The sequence below is a fragment of the Haliotis cracherodii genome, unplaced genomic scaffold (assembly GCF_022045235.1).
Source record: "Haliotis cracherodii isolate W230 unplaced genomic scaffold, xgHalCrac1.p SCAF_6, whole genome shotgun sequence".
NCBI classification, from domain to species: Eukaryota; Metazoa; Mollusca; class Gastropoda; order Lepetellida; family Haliotidae; genus Haliotis; species Haliotis cracherodii.
Genome location: NW_027266319.1, coordinates 33,585,538 through 33,604,008, shown reverse-complemented (window position 1 = coordinate 33,604,008; position 18,471 = coordinate 33,585,538). Strand labels below are relative to the sequence as shown.

At 38.5% G+C, this 18,471-nt stretch overlaps 2 protein-coding genes across 2 annotated transcripts; one reads left to right on the top strand and one right to left on the bottom strand.

Annotated features, from left to right (window-relative positions):
* Positions 1 to 2,643: 2,643 nt before the first annotated feature.
* Positions 2,644 to 6,632, bottom strand: LOC139445650 (small ribosomal subunit protein uS12). Its single transcript, XM_071226839.1, has 4 exons — positions 6,586 to 6,632; positions 5,185 to 5,344; positions 3,493 to 3,613; positions 2,644 to 2,831 (listed from the first exon to the last, which is right to left on the bottom strand). The coding sequence occupies exons 1-4, from the start codon at positions 6,587 to 6,589 to the stop codon at positions 2,685 to 2,687; spliced, it is 432 nt and encodes a 143-aa protein (XP_071082940.1). The 5' UTR covers positions 6,590 to 6,632; the 3' UTR covers positions 2,644 to 2,684.
* Positions 6,633 to 6,677: 45 nt separating this feature from the next.
* Positions 6,678 to 15,299, top strand: LOC139445602 (V-type proton ATPase subunit S1-like). The gene is made up of 9 exons (XM_071226761.1): positions 6,678 to 6,797; positions 8,298 to 8,424; positions 8,740 to 8,817; positions 9,362 to 9,584; positions 10,414 to 10,499; positions 11,331 to 11,560; positions 11,975 to 12,043; positions 12,841 to 13,072; positions 13,639 to 15,299. The coding sequence occupies exons 1-9, from the start codon at positions 6,694 to 6,696 to the stop codon at positions 13,846 to 13,848; spliced, it is 1,359 nt and encodes a 452-aa protein (XP_071082862.1). The 5' UTR covers positions 6,678 to 6,693; the 3' UTR covers positions 13,849 to 15,299.
* The last annotated feature ends 3,172 nt before the right edge of the window (positions 15,300 to 18,471 follow it).

Below are 18,471 nucleotides of genomic sequence, written 5' to 3'. Positions count from 1 at the left end.
CATTAGTCCGTTCTATACTGATTTCTGAAAAAGCGCGTTTGTTTACAAACAAGAGAAAAGTCCGGTCACGTGATATGCAAATTAGCCTGTGGCAGTGGTGTTATGCTGAGTCACCACTGCGACGGAGTGTGCCTTAAGAAGCTGTATTATTGCTTACAGCATTCACAAATTTCACTTCAGGTAGAGCCCATACGCAACAAATCCCAGGTAATAGGAACCAGTTGGAGCCGTCAGTCTGGCAAGTCTGTACAACGCCTTCAGCTTATCAAGCTACCGTATTCGATCTGTAATGAGATGGGGTGTAATGGGGGTTAACGTCGCGTTCAAGATTGTTGCACTTTTACAGTCATGTGCACTTATTTTGTACGTGTGTGTTTTATCATGCGACAGTTTCACGTGGATATATGATTCAGCCAGCCACAACATGATTTAGCAAGCCAGTCCTTGTTTTATCCCCTTAATGCCCCGAGTCAAGCTTGGAATATTTTAACGTCTTTTGGTATGGCACGGCCAGATGATCGAACGACCAACTCTGCTCTCCGATATATATGCTCTACACACTTCACCACGGAGGCTGTGCCATCATTGGTACCAAATGAATTGTACATTATAAGTTGTAGCAGTATCACTCGGGGTACATGTGATTCCATGCGTCCCGCGTTTAGTTTTATACCTGAAGCGGAACGTATAAAAAGCACATGTACCCCGAGTGATACAATGAATTTATCTTGCCGACATGTTTATCTGCCAAAACCAGATTGAAAATTGTCAGAAAACAGCTGTTCGATTGAGCTTAGGGTTTCTTGAGCTATGTCACGTGGCTTTGACTGGAAAAAGCGTGCGGCTTTTTGCTTCGAGGCGGGTATAAGGGATTTATTCTTCCTTTCAGAAATCCAGTTAGATCTCTTCAGTGACCTGGAGGTATCATAAATAAAAACACGTTTAAGCAAGATTGTGTTCTGGTTTTATTTGTGGGTCGAACTCAAAGATGTGAAAATGAAAGAAATAAAATACTTTGTCTTTCCTTGACAGAAATCTTTTATCCACATATTTTGGTTTGAATTGGGGTGGGGGGGGGGGGGTGGGAGGGGGGGGGGGGGGATTCTATTCAATTAATCACTATCTAATGATTCTCAACAAAGGTTCAATCATCTTCCCGAGGCATGGGAGTTAACTGACTATGAAAGTCCAGTACTTTTAGAGTCAGTTTACTCCCTTGCCTCGGGAAGATGGGGTACAATATTAGAAATGCATTTTTGATGTCATATTACTTGAACTTAGCTAGGAGCGATTGAAAAACATACATACTACAAGAGGTGAGGTGAAATGGGGTTTAACACCTTCAAGATTGTTTATTGCACCAAGTGTGTGGCAACTTGTAATGCCGATTTTAGCGCTAGCCCACTTAGATACCATGCCTCAGTTTAACAAGAATACTCCACTCACAGTATACAGAATCCGAGTCAAGTCCTTGTTTTAGCCCCTGAAGCCTAGCGCCAGGCAGGGTAACAAGTACCATCTATTAATGTCCTTTGGTTTGATGTGGCCAGGGAGCAAACCCCCAACCTTCCACTCTCCATGCGGAACCTCTACTACTAGATCATGGAGGCGATCTTTCAACTACAAGATACATAATGGCCTGTATCATTTACCACACAACATATACAGGTTGATTTTGAAGATAGTAATCCAACTTCTCATACAAGATTATGAGGCATATTGTTGGTGACCAGAAGCAGGAACGTTGTATGAAGCCACCATCAGCAATATTTAAACTATATCATGGCAGCCTGTGAATAATCATGCTTTGACCAGGTCAATCAGTGGCCTTGAAGTTAATTGGTCTTCACCAACCCATGCTTGTGGTAAGGTGTGTCTAACCATCAGACTCACTGACTTGGTTGAAGCCTGTCATTGAATCCAAATAGTGATCCCAAATGTGATGTCAATAACTGCATTGTGGATTATTCAGATCACTGTTAAACAGTTGGAATATTGCTGGTCATGAGCAACAATTCACACTACTAGTGCCATACAATCAACCATGTGACACACTGTAGCCACCTAATCCTCATTTGTAACAAGCAGGGGATACCGAGACCTAACGGTGGCTTTACTTCACCATATGGTGTCCATTTCCTACATAACTGACCTGCATGGGAGTGTGGCTGCTTGTGCTTGTCTGGACTAATGCCTCTTTTATAGTGCTAGGCCATGGAGATACCATAAACATGCCAAAGTTGAACATAGACTCTCCACTCAGACACATCATACTGGCTTGTCCTTGTTTTGTCCAATAAATGCTGACCCCCAGCCAGGATAACAAGAAGTATCATGTTTTGCTATGACATGTCCAAGGATCAAACCACCGATGCTATATCCACTTGACAACAGACATGGTCCTATCAGTCATAAGAGGCAACTAACGGGTTCGGTTGGTCAGACATGCTGACTTGGTTAATGCATGTCATTGATCCTCGCAATTGGGAAAATTGCCCATGATATCAATGACTGGATTGTCTCGTCCAGACTTGATTATTTACAGATCGCGGTCATATAGCTGGAATATTGCTGAGTGCGGCGTTAAACAACAAACCAACCAGGAATGAAATAAAATCATCTGTAACAAAATATACACAATCATTGATTTTACATGTTTATTTTCTTTACATTCACATCAGTGTCTATGATCGTGGTCGCTCCTTCTTTCCCTTGAACAGAGCCCATAGGGAGGTGTTGGCCACTTTCACGATCTTGAAACGTACACCGGGGATATCTCCCACAGCGTGACCTTTTCTTCCGAATCCAGCTACCAGAACCTCGTCGTTTTCCTGTAAACATTAACAATGACGAGTTACACATTTGGTTTACACACACGTGCCCCCACAGTGAGGACAGACTGGGCTTCAACAAATTAGCAACAAGATATTTTATTTGGCAAATCAAAGTTAAAGTATACTACTGCATTTGGGTATTTAAAAGAAAAGTGAAACATTTAGAGGCTACCAGATGTGAAACATTGTAAGCATGGCCTAAATACGACCACAGAGATAATTCAGTGACTACCCATAACTGATCCATTTAGATGCCCTTGCGACCAGCGCAAGTTTGTCCTGCTATTACACACTCTGGTTATGAGCATGTGTGCATAGCTGGTAGATATAGACATTAAATGACTTATTTTTTTGTCATAGATTGCCAAACAGATATTTTGGTTTTCATTTATTAAAACTGTTTTGGTGAAAATTAGTAAATATTTGGTTAAAAGGGTTTCGATTCGAGTATTGATAATAAACAATTCACCAGATATGTGAGTGAATTGTAACAACCCTTGTAGGTAAAGGGTCCAGTTTACTGATAATAATTGATCAGATTTAACACATGGAATATGAATGATGTACAAGATAGTCCATGTTCTACAGAATTCATCCTTACACAAGATTACAAAAGTAACTATTACTGCAGGTCAAAGTGATATTTTAATGAACTTACTTCAATGAAGTTGAGGCAACCGTCATTGGGGACGAAGGCTGTGATCTTCTTTCCGTTCTTGATGAGCTGCACTCTCACGCACTTCCTGATGGCAGAGTTAGGCTGCTTAGCCTCAACGCCACTGAAAGACAGTCACAGAATAAACAAACAAATTATTTTAATAACAGTCTGACTTCAGGCATGCTCACCCTAGAAAGTCCAATAATACTACTAAACTTTATTGAAAATTATGCCAAGATATTAAGGCCAGCGATAGAAACTAGCATGTTTAGTCCACTAGTACTTATGAAAATGATAACAAATAGCAACAGCATTAAAATGGCATATTTCTACTTAGTGTGTGAGGTATTAACAGCATATCAGTAAATTGAGGTTCATCATTTCCACGATACGTATCACAATATCATATTTTCATACTTAATATATGTGGTGATTTGAAATTGGCATTTTTATCATGTGTTTATGTTTTATGCTTGCCAAATGTCTTCGCTGCCAAGGAGCAAGCATCCGGGGCCCAAAGATGGCTGCATATTTATTGAATGAGTAAACATTATGTTGCACTAGCATCTTGTTTTGTTCCATTTATGAACTTCAGTTCATACCTTAATGTATCAGATTGCTTCCGAATTAATACTTTAGAATTATACAATGTATTGTGATACGTATGGCAATACGGCGTTGGGGAATGCAAAATATTGTGATTCACTTTAAACCTCTAATACCTATACCTTATTTCTACTAGCACTTATACCTTTACGGTTGGGCAGTTAGGCAAGGACTATAGGACTAGTGCCACTATCACTTTCTATCACTGTTCAAAGGCCAGAAGTTTTTTGACAGACACTATATGATCAAGGTACATTATACATGTTGTCTACACAACACAAGACACCTCAATCACAATGCAGTCACAGACAATAATCACATGAAAAATGTCAAAGTCTAGTAAATTTCATGTTAGTACTAGTAGGACCTGTTCTATTCTGACTGGTTATTTGTCAACAAAAAATACAGCAAGAGTAATTCAATGCCACGAGCAGTCCAGCATGAATACATGTAATTAATTGCTGTGATTTATTTCTCCCCAGAGTCTTGTGACCAGTGAAAAGAGAACATCCAAGTGCAAATCTGTACTGAAAACTTTTGAGTCTACTAGACTGAATTTCACCCCATCATTTTAGTATAGTCTATGGAACATGATTAGCTGAGCTTACTAAACTGAGCTGAATTTTACAAGACTGGATTTGGATTAGTGGCTAAAGTCTCACACTCAAATGCAACAATTTAAGCAAACTGAAGACTAGGTGCTTCATGATACGCTAACCTCATTTATCAACACAGCGCAATTATCGAGTCACAATATATGTATCGCAATACTCAATTTTCTCAACTCCTGCATGAAAAGCTCCATGTTCATGTGACTCAGCTAACAAGAGTTTATCAACTTGCAAGACTGGTTAATTTAGGTTTGTTCTGATTGTTTTCACTTTTAAGCAATCACATTTAAAACTTTTGTTTCATAAGATAGGTAATTCTAGCCCAAGTAGTTATTAAGCTCTGTTACTGCAAAATATAGCAATTGCTGTTCTAACACACACATTAATTGATACATTGTTAAGCATATCGTGCCGTCAGCTGTAATTTCACAATGAATCGATGAATCAGACAACCCTAGAGAAGACATTCACTTACACTTTCTCCAGCACAATGCCCTTGGCGTGTGAGGACCCCTGGAAGGGGTTAGCCTTCCACCTGGTTCCCAAATGGGCTTTCTTGTAGTCTTTGTCGTGCCATCTCTGGTCACGACGATGGTCGCGCATCTTTCGTGCAGTACGAAGACCCTTTGGCTTTCCTGGTTAACAAAAGAAGAATTCTTATGAAAAACTTGCATTTTCAATTTCAGTTTTCTGTTATGTTTTTCAACTGATACTATCAAATACCATCAAATTTATTCTGCTTTTGATTTGATTGTTCCAACCTGTTGAAGAATTCTCATTTCATATCACTCCTGCAAACTTTGTATGATCAGTTCTATTCCTGTCACAGTGATCCTGTTGGTTACCTTAACAATAACATTAATTACCTAGGTGTTTCTATTTCGACTGCTGAGGACTCAGATAGTTTTAGGGGGCCCAAGGTCTAATCATTATGGGGGGTGGTGGTGAGATTGGGGAGGTTGAGTGCCTGAAAATATGACACTGTGAGGAGAAAGAAGGGGTGTGGGGGGAGAGAAAAGGGAAGGAATAGTTCTGTTTTCAATAAAAAAGGGAGGGTGTGTGTGTGGGTGGATATATAATCTCTGTCTCTCTTCCCCAAACCCTAATTAATAACCAGTCCCTAACAAGCATTCTTACACCTTTGATCAGTATTGTTGCATCCCATGGAATGGCAGTGTAAATTATTTCCATCCATTCTACGTAATGCTGTGTTACAATACAGATGAAAGGACAAAAACAACACTTATCCTTTTCTGTCACTTTCAAAACAATAGGCTGATGTTATTTAGTTGACGTTGGAAGCTACAATGGTGATCTTTCCTCGATACAAATGCCATTGTGACATTTTCATGCTGCTTGTTACTTTTGACATTCTATATTAAAAACCAGATTTTAAAGATATCTTCAGTACATTTCGGATATCAATCAGTAATGTCCTTGAAAATGAACCGTAAACCCCTGAAAAATATGAATGTTTCATAAATCCTTGAAATAGTTCTGATCAGGCGGCCCTAACAAGCAATCAAACGTCTGGGTAGAGTTTTATGCTCGTTAAAACATGCAAATAAATGTGATCAAATTTAAACCTCTCTGCTTTCAGAAATACACCCGCTTAAAGTTTCAAGAATGATCAACATATTTGGGAAATTGGTGACTAGTCTAGTTAATGTTCACCATGCCTCATCGGCCTTTGCACTGCAAGTATGTCCCGGTGAATCAACCTACACGTCGATTTATATTAGTCATTATGGCCAAAAAGTTAACCAGACGTAGAATAAAACATTTGCTTTTATTAAACATGTTTATCATTTGACAATGTTCCCAACAAAACGTGTATTTTTTAGTAAATGTTCAACCACGTGGGCAACACACTCACCCATGTTGATGGGTAATGGCGTAAAAGGAAGATCTCGGTCTCTTCTCGTTCGGCCTGCGAGATTTTGATCATGTGACCATATCCACGTGATCGGTCATAAGCAGCAAGATGGCGAATATGATGATGTCGACGATACAGACTGTGGTGGCTTTCACGTTCCTGGCAGTAATCACTGCTGACAAAGTGCCTGTTTTAATGTGGTCACAATCCAGGTAATGTAACTGGCGCATTTTATTTGTGTATATGGACCTTAAACGTGTCATCAAAGGATCCGTAATTATTAAAATTGATGCACTTCCTGAATCGAATGGTCAAATTTATGAAAAATCAAAGATCAGGCTAACATTATCTCTATGCTTACTGCGTTTATTAACAGAAAACACTCTTTAGAATAGGATTGTATGATCATCGTGTAATAATTAGAGCATTTCTTTGGACGGATGTTATGGTCCATGGCGCGACTAGTAGGCGAACTGTGATGTCCTGTTGACATTCCACTGCATCTGGCAGTGACTTCCATAAGGTACCTGAAGGTGACCCACATTTCTAACTCTGATCCCGGTGATTTTGGTATGCAGTAGTCACTGATGATCACGGCTTTGTATTTATCGCCCTTTATTATCTGAGTGTTCCGACCACAAAGTTTTACAAGCCATGGACTTGGCAATACGTTTCACCTGAAGATGCGTTGTTATCACAAGCCGCACTGACTAATGAATAAGAATTTTTTTGTTTTGTAATTCGAAGTAAATGAATACAATGGGCAAAGGTTCATAGTGTTCATTAATATACATCAGGTAAATGGTTAGAAAGTCATTTGTATTATATTTTCACTTTTCAACAGAAATGATCTGCAGAATCGTAGTCCAAGCTGTATAGTCCACAAGGAAGTGTCACTAGTCCTTTGACTTCTGCGTTTCCATTAACTCATTGACTAGGTGACTAATGTCTGGACTAGGTTTATTCAATAACGTTTGACGTGTTGGTGGTATTTTCAAACTTTCCACCATTACTATTCATGCTTTTATAGCCCACTGATCCCATTGATTCTGTCAAATCATGCAGATAGGGTTGTTTTTAGGGTTTGGTTTTCATTTGCAATATGAACATGTTCCTTGTAATCACTAATAATGATTAAACTTATGAATAATGATCAGATAATCCTAACAGTGTATTTTTCTAATTCATTAAAGTTTCATGTGGCACCTAGTGATCATTTATCACAATTATCTTATTAACATGATTAATATATACAATCTGCCATATGCTTGCAGACTGAACATCAAAGTGTTGTACTTGTTGGCTGTTGGATAACAATGTGCAAAACTGTATGAGCTGTTACAATTATGTCTATGATAACAAACATCTGTAAATGTCAGATATGGTTCACATCATCAAAGGCTTAGTGCACAAACTCTGCTGTTTCACCATATCAATCAGTAGAGAGATGGTAAGCTAGTAGCATGATGAGAACAACGGCTATGTACAATAATGTTAATGTATGCAATCTAATTTTCAGTCTATGTATTGTCAGTGTTCCAAACTAAGAGGGTCGCTTGAGGTTTGCTCCTATCATTTGAATCTAGGGATAACCTAAATCTTTTGACATTGTAGTTATGAAAACGCGGAAGAATACTCCTTGTTAGTGCTTAATTTTGAACTAAGATTACAGACATGTCATTTTAATGATTTTCTGATGTTTCTCTCTTCAGGCCTTTAAGTGATCTACCACAGACATATGCTGGCAACAGTATCGATGGTCAAACTTTCCTCCACAAGTATATATCCCCACTCACAAGCAAACAAGGACACAATGTTGTGGCATTTGTACAAGACAAGGTTGGTTTCCATATTCTCAAAATGTTTACCTTTCTGTCTTATCGGTCATATTGTGAGACCTAAAACACTCATCATAGTCAGTTGATAATTCTAATTTTTTACTATTATTCACTTTAAGTTTTGTTTCCAGATACACATTTGTTTCACTTGTAATATAATTATGATTTGTTATAAGTTAGAATTATAAGTTAGCATTAACCAGTAGAATCCTATGGGATCCCTATGCACACAGAACAAATCTGTGCTGATGTACTGTCACACAATGAAGCAATCTGAATACCCGTAGTGGAACTACCAGTACACATTTATTTTTAGCTCCACATGGAAGATTTCTCCAAGTATGCCGATGTCTACAACCCATTCAGTGATGGAGGTGCATTCAAGAATATCAAGGTTTGAAACTGTGCTCTAATATGTTTATTATTGTATTTAAATATATCTGACACAATACCATGAATACTGTTGGGGAAAATGAATATTGTAGAAATTTGACACCACCATAATCATAATAACCCTAGTGCGTCAATCTTTTGTTTTATTGCTTTTTTTCCTTAACTAAAACAAACACAATTCTTCATGTCAAATGAAAGATTTCCAAAGGCAATGTGACAATGATTTAAGGACTGCTTTTATGACATATAGTTAAGTTAAACGATATATTCCTTATAGCAATTGTCATTGTATTTGTCATCTTTTCTTTAGTTCATGCTTGTCTCTGTGAACAGGAAATTATTATTTATTATTAAGACCTTACTCTGTTGAAGTGGTAAACATCTCTGAGCATGACCTGTGTCACTTAAGGATTTTCATCCAAAAATTAATGTGACACGTCACAATGTAACTCTATTGAAATACTGATTAAAGTTGTGTTAAACTCACCCACTCCTCACCATGTCATGTCGAACACATGTTAATTTATACATGCTCCTTCCTTCAGACTCTTATGGATGACCACTTCTCTGTGAACCTGCCTGCAGTACACTCTCCTAAAGCTGTCATTGATGGTTTGATGAAGGAGTTCAAGGGCCGAGTGCACAGTGTGACCAGCCCTGAACATGTATCTGGGCTGAAAATAGAGAAAGACAAGAGTTATCTTATCATGGTTCTCTTGCCATCCACTGGTCAGGAAAAGAATGAAGAGAGGGCGATTTCAAAGAATGGTAACAGGCTGTTGTTACATCTTCATGTTAAGCCCTGACAGCCGAGCGGCATGTCTTGTAGCCCATATTAATCCTATTGGGTGTGTTAATTCCAAAGCACAAGATGTAATGTAAAAAAGCATTAGAAGCATTTTGTTCTTGCCAAACTGCCCAATAGGTTAAAGACAGCATAAGGACATGTAGAAATTTGCCAAATTTAAGGGTTTTGCTATATGTTATGACTATGAATATTCAACCTAATAAATGACCAACCCTTTTTCCAGTTGTGCCTATTACAAGTACCGGTAGTGTGATATGTTACGTTGGCAAATGGCGAGTCACTTTTGTATGCCATTGTCATCACATTTTAATATCTTGGTGTGTTTATGAATATGCATGACATGCACTATTCTTGGCAACATTATGTGTATCCTGTTAATGTCCCTCCCTTTAGAAGTTAACTATAGTTATGTCATGTTATGTTATGTTATGTACTTCAGTTTTCTGAACTTGAGAAAAGTGATATTTTCATTGCAGTGAACATAACACTGGATATTTCACTGCAGTGAACATAACACATTGACGGAACTATTTTTTTCTTTTCTTACAAGAGTTGCCCCCCTGAAAATTATCTCCCCTTAATCGTAAGTGTCTTCTGCTAATAAAACATGGACACACTCAAAATGAGTGAAATTGAGGCAGATTGGAACTGTCACATGTACTTTTGCATGTCACCTTATTAGATTGTGTATATTTACTATTAGAGAAAAATTAACAAGTTGTGTAATATATTTCAGATTTTAGAATCCAACATGTATCAATTGAGAATATTTCTGTCTTTCCTTTAAAGATGAGAAAGTTGGAGAGATTGTGAAAGCTCTTAACAAGCGCAGTATTGAATACACAGCACTGTTTACAGGCGAGAGAGCAGAACGGGTTAGTACAATATTGGCACAATATCCATTATGCTTGTGACAGTGAATCCACAGTTTCCCATGAAAGACGAATATTTTTTCATGTGACTCTTCATCTTTACACCCTCATCAGGGTTAGAACAGGTCCCCAGGAAGCAATGCTTATAGGGGGTGACACAATGTGAAAAGGGAATTCATTCACTTTTAGTATGATATAATAACCTGGTGTATCTTTGAAGATTTTCATTTTGGTATATGAGGTGCATGACTTCAAACTGCCAATAGCCTGACTAAAATTTCGTTATCAAAGCATTCCCAATACAGTTTGAGCTGCACTGTGAACACACAACCATCACAGCAGGTATCCTCAGCAGGTATCCTTAACTTAATACTACTACAAGTCAGAGACAAGTCAACAAGTTACTTCCAGTGTTAAAAGTGAAAAGGAAGAACTATTGTCATTTTAATTTGAATGCGCAATTGTGGGATTAGGATTATGTTGAGTATCGTTAGACAATCTCAGGATTTATGGACTTGCTCTCTCTCTCTCTCTCTCTCTCTCTCTCTCTCTCTCTCTCTCTCTCTCTCTCTCTCTCTCTCTCTCTCATAAATTACCAGTCCCTAAATAATGTTCACATTCATAATTTATAAGTTATTGTTGAGATAAAGTTTGGCAGAACACACATTCATACACACACTTTTGCTGTGTCATTTCTTTCATCACGCAAATACACACACACCTTGATCTCTCCTGACCCATTCCTCCTCTATCATAAATGACAAATCTCCTTGTGGTATACAGCCCAAGCAATTTGTGTCACTTTATGATTCTGATGTTATTTCTTTTAATCAGGACACCAAGGCAACATTCAAAGGTCGCCATCTGTTGGAAACTCCTGACAACGTAACTGGCATCTTCATCAATGTTACTGGGGAGATGTACTTCTACAGTCGCGGTATCAAGGTGGTGGTTGTGCAGCCAATGGCAGACAAGGCCAATGACATTCGGACAGTCATTGAATTCCCCAAAGAAAAGGAATTTCTCAGATACAATGAGTCTTCCTGGAGCAACAACACAGCCATGTACGTTGTTGTTATGTTGTCTATATGAGAAAAACCTGTCGGGTTAGACACCATTTTGAATCATTTTTCAGTTATAACACAGCTTAATGTTAGTGTGATGTGCGAGAAAGACCAGAGTTTGGTTCTAGAGGTGTCATTGATAGGTGATTCTGTTATTGATATATCGACTCAGAAGTATCAGGATATATTCAGTAATAATAAAATTAAATACTCTGTATGTGTGCACATAGAATTTACCAATCGAGGCAAGATGAAATGTGAGGTGATATGGGGTTAACGTCACTTTTCAAGATAATTGCACTTATTTTGCGACCTGTGCGGGCATGCATACGTGTGTTAAAATGCTAGGCCACTGAAGCTCTGTGTTTAACATTAACTGGAATCAGTGATGTGTGTTTGTTTTTATGCTCTCAGGTTCCAGTTGGAAACTTCTAAAGCTACCTCCAACACCACTACTGAGTCGAACTTTAATGTCATGTTCAGGTAAGCAAAGATATCTTTATTAAATTTTCTAGTTTTTAACTTATATATTATAATTAATACCACCACCCCCCTCTCCTCCTCATCCAATCTCTTTCTCTCTCTCTCTCCCCCCCCCCCCCCCCCCCCCCCCCATACACCCCCCATCTTCAATTTTACTCCATGCAAATAAAAGCAAATTTATTAATCAATACTCTTTAAGATCAGTATACAAAATGAGACAAATTTGTTCAAACAATTAACTGCCTGTATTAACATGATTGATATAAGTGGTGTAACAGTGCAGCGATATAGTATTGTATCCCAGTATGGGGACTGCAATACCATACAACGATTTGTAACTGTACGTATCATACACTACATCACAAGTAATATTAGTGTAAACCCATGTGAATAATAACAAACTTTCAACATCCAGCTTGCACAGATACCATAGTATTTGCCGTTGGCTATAAATAGCATAACGTTTACACTGCCCTCTAGCCTATTTGTTTCTGCCCTAGACTGTCCCATCTTCGATCTCACAATTTAAATACAAATAATTCACCTGCAAAAACTTACGAAATATAATGACTGTATCAGGATACGAATCATATCACACCTCTAGTACGGGGATATGTATGTATTGCAGCCACGGCGTATCGTTACACCTCTGATAGAGATTGCATGTCATTGATTTTCCACTAACAGTATGACATGTTAAAATGTATCAAAGTTGTGTTGCTTGTGCTTTAATCAATCAAAACTGTGTTTGATCAAGTGAGATGAGTATGTCAAATGTCTTGTTACCATGGTTACAGGTTCACTGCTGAGAAGAGAGTAGACAGATGGGTGGCTGTCAATTTCACCCTCAGTGTCACCAATACCACCAACAACAAAGTAATCGTCGACGAACAGGACATGAGCTTGAAGGACACAGAGATGGCCATGCCCCCAATATTCTCCTACCACTGTTCCGACCTAACACTGTATCCCAAGAACATGACGAAAGAAAGCAAGGAATATGCTCTGCTTAAATTTGATGGGATGCAGGTAAGTTCATGTTCTTGTGAGCGTCAAACATAGGTAGGGAGGATGGTACTTAGATGCTCAAATTTTCAATGTCAGTTTGTTTTTCATATGCATTTACTGAAAATCATCATACTAACATAAATGTTATATTAATCACAAACACTAATTTCAAAATTTATAGCTGAGATTTCACACTTTTTTCTAGTTTATGATTTAACACTTTTTTCTGCTTTATTCGAATTTAACTTTTTAGCATGTTCAAGCCTTCCAAAGAAAACCAGCAGAAGGTACACACTTTACATAGAAAAAGCCAAACTAATAACAAAGACACAATCCCCATAACATTTGCATCGTAATGATACGAACCTGGCACATTTGCAGTGGAACCTGACACTGTAAATAACTCTGCGTGTAACCATTTATTATGGTCCTTGTGATTTACCGCTTGTGTCTTTGCTGTGGCTATTTCTATTCAAAGTGTGTAATATTCCATAATTTGGGAGCCTTCTGTTGGTTTCTTTGGTAGGCCTGATGTATAATGCGATAAACTGTAAGATGTCTACTAATTAATTGCTCTTCATTAACAGTTTCAGCCATTTGGTGTGAGGAACGACCAGTTCTCAGAGGCTTGGGATTGTGTGGGGTTCTTCACCATTCCGATCTGGATGGGACTTGTCCCTGTTGGAATTTTCACTGTCATCCTGTTCGTAGGCATGTACATGATCTCCCAGCTGAGCACGATGGACAGATTCGACGACCCCAAGGGCAAGACGATCACTGTCAATGTGAATGAGTAAAGGACACTTAACAGAGCTGTGTGTAATGGATGCAAATAGTTGCTATTTGAAAACCAGGGCCCACTTGCACAAAGCGATCTTAGTGCTAAGACTATCGTAAGCCTATGTTAAAGTATGGGAGTTATGATCATCTTAATGCTAAGATTGTTTTGTGCAAGTCGACCCAGGCAATTATCTTCAAGAAACAACTTATAAGACACAATTTGAGAAGAAGCTCATTCATAGCCACAGTGTTTAAAAAAAAACCCAGCACCCACAACAGTCAAGATTTTTTTTATTGAAGTTGGGGTTTTGGGGGTTTGTTTTTTTTCATCAGTGGTTTGTATGGATGAACACCATAGGTTTCATGGTCTAAATAAAAAATGATCTCTAAAGAGTATGGTTGTGAGGGTGGAATATAAATATATGAATGACAGAAACAAGTGACTGAACTGGGTTGTTTTAATCCCAGGTTTGGTCATCTAAGCCAGGATTGTGGGGAATCCACTGGGGTCACTGATTTCTCTAGTTCAGGTGACTATAACATTACACAACACAATCAGACATGTGACTTCTGAAAATCAGTCATTTTCTACACACTTATATGCTAAGGGATAGGCCAGCAGTGTCACTACTCCATTGTTGCCCAAGGCAACTGTGAGTTACTTCCCTTTTCATTACAATCTACTTTGTGTGGTCATTTTGGCATTGAAGTGTTAACATTCTCAGCTATTAAGGAAAAACAGCCACATTTGAGACAGCTGATTCATAACCATGTGTAATGAAAAAAACAATTTTCACAAATCAACAACTTATGGCAGGTACCTTTTCTAGCAGTTTGTTGACGAACCAACATCTTGACCCTGTTAAAATACTTGACAAGCATGTTATAGATATGGGGAAAAAAACATTCATGAGATTATGTTCCATTTGCCAGAACATACAAGTGTGAAAAAACATGCTTACTGCCTCACCTACATCTGAAAACCTTGCGTGTGACGGTTTGTATCCATTGCACATATCTCTGATGGGCCACTTCGAAGAAATCCTTTAATATGTCTTATTTCATTCATCAATCTCAATGCAAAAACCCATATTTAGATACTGTGTTACATTTTTCTATGTACATGATGTACGCTTTGAAATATGAAAATATTAATTTTAGAAAAATGATGTGACAATGGGACAACAAATTTATACCTTTTTTGGTCAAAAGATCATTTCAGATTGTGATCATTTTGAAATGACAAGAGTCCCTTATGGACTTAAATATTATCACAGCAGATATTTCAACACCATGGTTATCTAGAATGGTTGCTGGGATACCATCAAGGAAGTATCCAGTTTGTTGTGGCTTAGTGCATCCAGAACCATGGGTGTCAATTAACAATTATGTTCTCGCAAATTAACTTATAACTAACTTTACATTCCATGTTTTGACAATTGCTCTGAATAAAAGAAGTTTCTCTCCATGGCAGTGTTGACTTCATGATTCCTTGCTAATTGAGTGAAAGAATATAATATTCTGTGTTCCAGCTAACTCAGTGAACTATTATAACGTCAAAGCACTGGGACTCAAGCGTCCTCGTGCTTTAACTATAATAGTTAAGGACAAAACTATGCTTTATAACACTACACATGGGGGTAGAGCAAGGTTACCTGTAGACTTAACCGAGCTAAATTGAATTTGGAAACGTTCTCAGAGGTTAACTTTAGCACAGCCACGTGGGCAGCCCGAAGGAAAACTGAGCGAACCTTACCTTAAGTTCCCGTTACACTATCAAAGTCCATTTTGACCAAGTTTTAGATAGGGCAACCTACCTTTAACAACGTTTTTGACGGACTTGGACGGAACACTTCTCATCAAACTTTGTTTGAGTTTGATGTAATTTAGCCAATCAGACTGCAAGAAACCACCAGTCTTGTGTCCTGCCTTTGAATGTACGGCCTCAAGAAAGTTGATATAGGAACGGGAATCCTCGCTATCCAACACTTACCGAATAGCATTGAAGGCGCAAGGCTGGAGCCTCGTCTGCAGCCAATCTCCGCTCCAGTCCTTGCCAAACCCGAACGCTACCTTCTCAACATGACAATACACAATATACTCGAATGATAACAACAGCAAAACCTTCTTTTCGGCAGCATTCATCTTGACAGGGATAATTCCCGCCAAAACCTTGATGGCCTGTCAAAAACTTAGCTGAGTGTTAACAGCAAAACTTTGACTCAGTGAGTTTATAATACGCTCTCTTACCCGAGTTCCACGCGGCTGGCACCGTACCTCTGCCACATCTTACACAGTCCATTCAAGATATTGCATATGTTTTCCACACAGGAACTCGTTATTAGTCAGTAAATAAAATATATACCCCCTATATGTAAATTCTCTACTTACATATAGGGGGTATATATTTTTATTTACTGACCAATTACGAGTTCCTGTGGTTTTCCATCTGTTTCATTTTCGACAAGTCTACACATCTAGATAAACTTACTTCATAGAATGGTTAACTTTCATCGAGCAAATATCTCAAACGTGAAAAACTGTTAAATTCCATTTGCGTCGCTCTCCTTTGTTTTGGTTGTACCACGGACGTATATACGTCTTTGGTTGTACGGCTCTACGTCCTGTCTTCGATGCCCGACGGAGATCTAGCGATACGGTCACTTGAAGTGTACAAAGCTATATCGTCATGCACCTCACTGTCGCAGTTGTAGAAGTATATCTATATAATAATACAAAACAATATGTAAAGAGCCCAAAAAGGCTTGCGTTAAGCTAATCTGTTCTGATTTCAGAATAAGCGCGTTTGTTTACAAATAAAAGACAAGTCCGGTCACGTGATATGCAAATTAGCATGTGCTAGTGGGGAATACAAGTTTTAAAGGGCATGTGGCGATTTAGTATGAAAGTGTTTTCGGTTGAACAATAAAATTATGTCTGTGCTCCACAGCCTGATTGGTTTTTTCCCAGTCTCTGTCTAGACATTGTACATAGTGTCTTGCTGAAGATTTCGGATAATACAATTCCTAGTGAAATAAAAATATTCTTGGGCGGTAGGGCCTATTTAAACCAAACTCACTCACTCACTCACTCACTCACTCACTCACTCATTCAAGCACCCACTCAAGCACTCACTAATATACACTCACTCTATATGGCATTATGCACTCGCACATGCACTCACTTATTTAAGTGATGCGGGTGCCACACGTTTCCCCAACAAGAATACCACGTAGGTACACACTGGTACACATTGGTACACCGGGTCCACATTGTACACGCGGCCCTATAAATATAGAATATTAAACGAGCTCCCGTGTAGGCTAATACCAATTTTATGAGCGAAAGCGAGTCAGATACCACAACTATTCACGAGTTTCATAAAATTGGTTTTACTCGGTAGCGAGTTTAGTATTTTATTTATTACTTGCCATTTAAAACGTTTTTAGAATTATCCTGTCGAGTGTGAATAGGCTGACCCCTACACGATCCACGGCATAATACAATTGAGTTTAACAAAATAATACTCCAAACACGTCAAAAGTTGAAACATGAATTTAATACCATACAATAGTCTACCTTTAGAATTCAGGCGTCCGTTCCACAAAATTATCGTAGCGTTAAGGTTATCGCAACTCATACTTAAACTTAGACCAACGACTGCCGTCGCGCTACCGCACGATCGCCTTGTGGAACGGGGCCTTGCACCTCAAAGTTTACAATCACGTCACAATACCCGATGACGTAATTTGTGGAACTTTGTTGCAAGATCTTTCGGCGAAACAATGCCACGTGACGTCAGCCTAGCAACAAGGTTGCTGGGGTCATCGAGTGTGCTCAAAGGGCAAGTTCACACGGAAATGAACCTATTTTTCTTGTACTTTTTCCACATTTAAAGTGTTAACTTAGTAGTGTCATAGACAAAAATATAAAAATATCACAATTAATTAACATATTTTATGCATTAAAACGATTTACCAAGTGTTCTATTTCCATAACAAAAACACCATGGCTTATGCCCCTTGCAATATGATGTCATTGGTGCCAATTGATAAACATTATGACGTCATCATGCTTTGTTAGAGAAGCTTCACGTGGTGTAGGTACAGGTGTGTGATTAGTGTTATGCTGAGTCACCACTGCGCCGGAGTATGTCGTAGGCCATGTTGTTTTACCGCAAACTGGTACTTGATATCTTTTGCGTTGAGAATAGACAGGGACCCAGTTGAATTGGCACCAATTACGTCATAATCTAAGGGGGACAACTCAGGCCTGTTCAGCTCGAAAAACGAAGGCCTCATAACGGCATATCATTTTCACAATATTGTGAGCTTCCTACTTTCACTGTGGAAAAAGTGAGTGTATATTTTCAAACACAGATACTAACTAATTCTAAAATTGCGTTTTGTTTAGAAAAAGAAAGAAAGTGATTTTTGCGTGTACACTTCCCCTTTAAGCTCCTCTCAGTGATCTATCATCGCAATTTCGTTGAATAAGCCAAGGGATGTTGAGAGCTTTCAATATTTTTCGTGAAACGTGTTCCGAGAGTACATAAGCACGCGTTTTGGTATTACACAATGTGTAATACAGCTGTATGTTTATTAAACGGGTGATCTCTTCACGGACAAGTAATGAATACA

What these genes read in the sequence shown, in the direction of transcription:
- LOC139445650 (XM_071226839.1), bottom strand. An exon ending in GGCATTGTGCTGGAGAAAGT is followed by an intron (nt 3,614 to 5,184) that starts GTAAGTGAATGT and finishes ACTGTCTTTCAG; the next exon opens with TGGCGTTGAGGCTAAGCAGC. An exon ending in GTTGCCTCAACTTCATTGAA is followed by an intron (nt 2,832 to 3,492) that starts GTAAGTTCATTA and finishes TAATGTTTACAG; the next exon opens with GAAAACGACGAGGTTCTGGT.
- LOC139445602 (XM_071226761.1), top strand. Translation starts at nt 6,694, where the DNA reads ATGGCGAATATGATGATGTCGACGATACAGACTGTGGTGGCTTTCACG. An exon ending in GTGCATTCAAGAATATCAAG is followed by an intron (nt 8,818 to 9,361) that starts GTTTGAAACTGT and finishes TCCTTCCTTCAG; the next exon opens with ACTCTTATGGATGACCACTT. An exon ending in CAGGCGAGAGAGCAGAACGG is followed by an intron (nt 10,500 to 11,330) that starts GTTAGTACAATA and finishes TCTTTTAATCAG; the next exon opens with GACACCAAGGCAACATTCAA.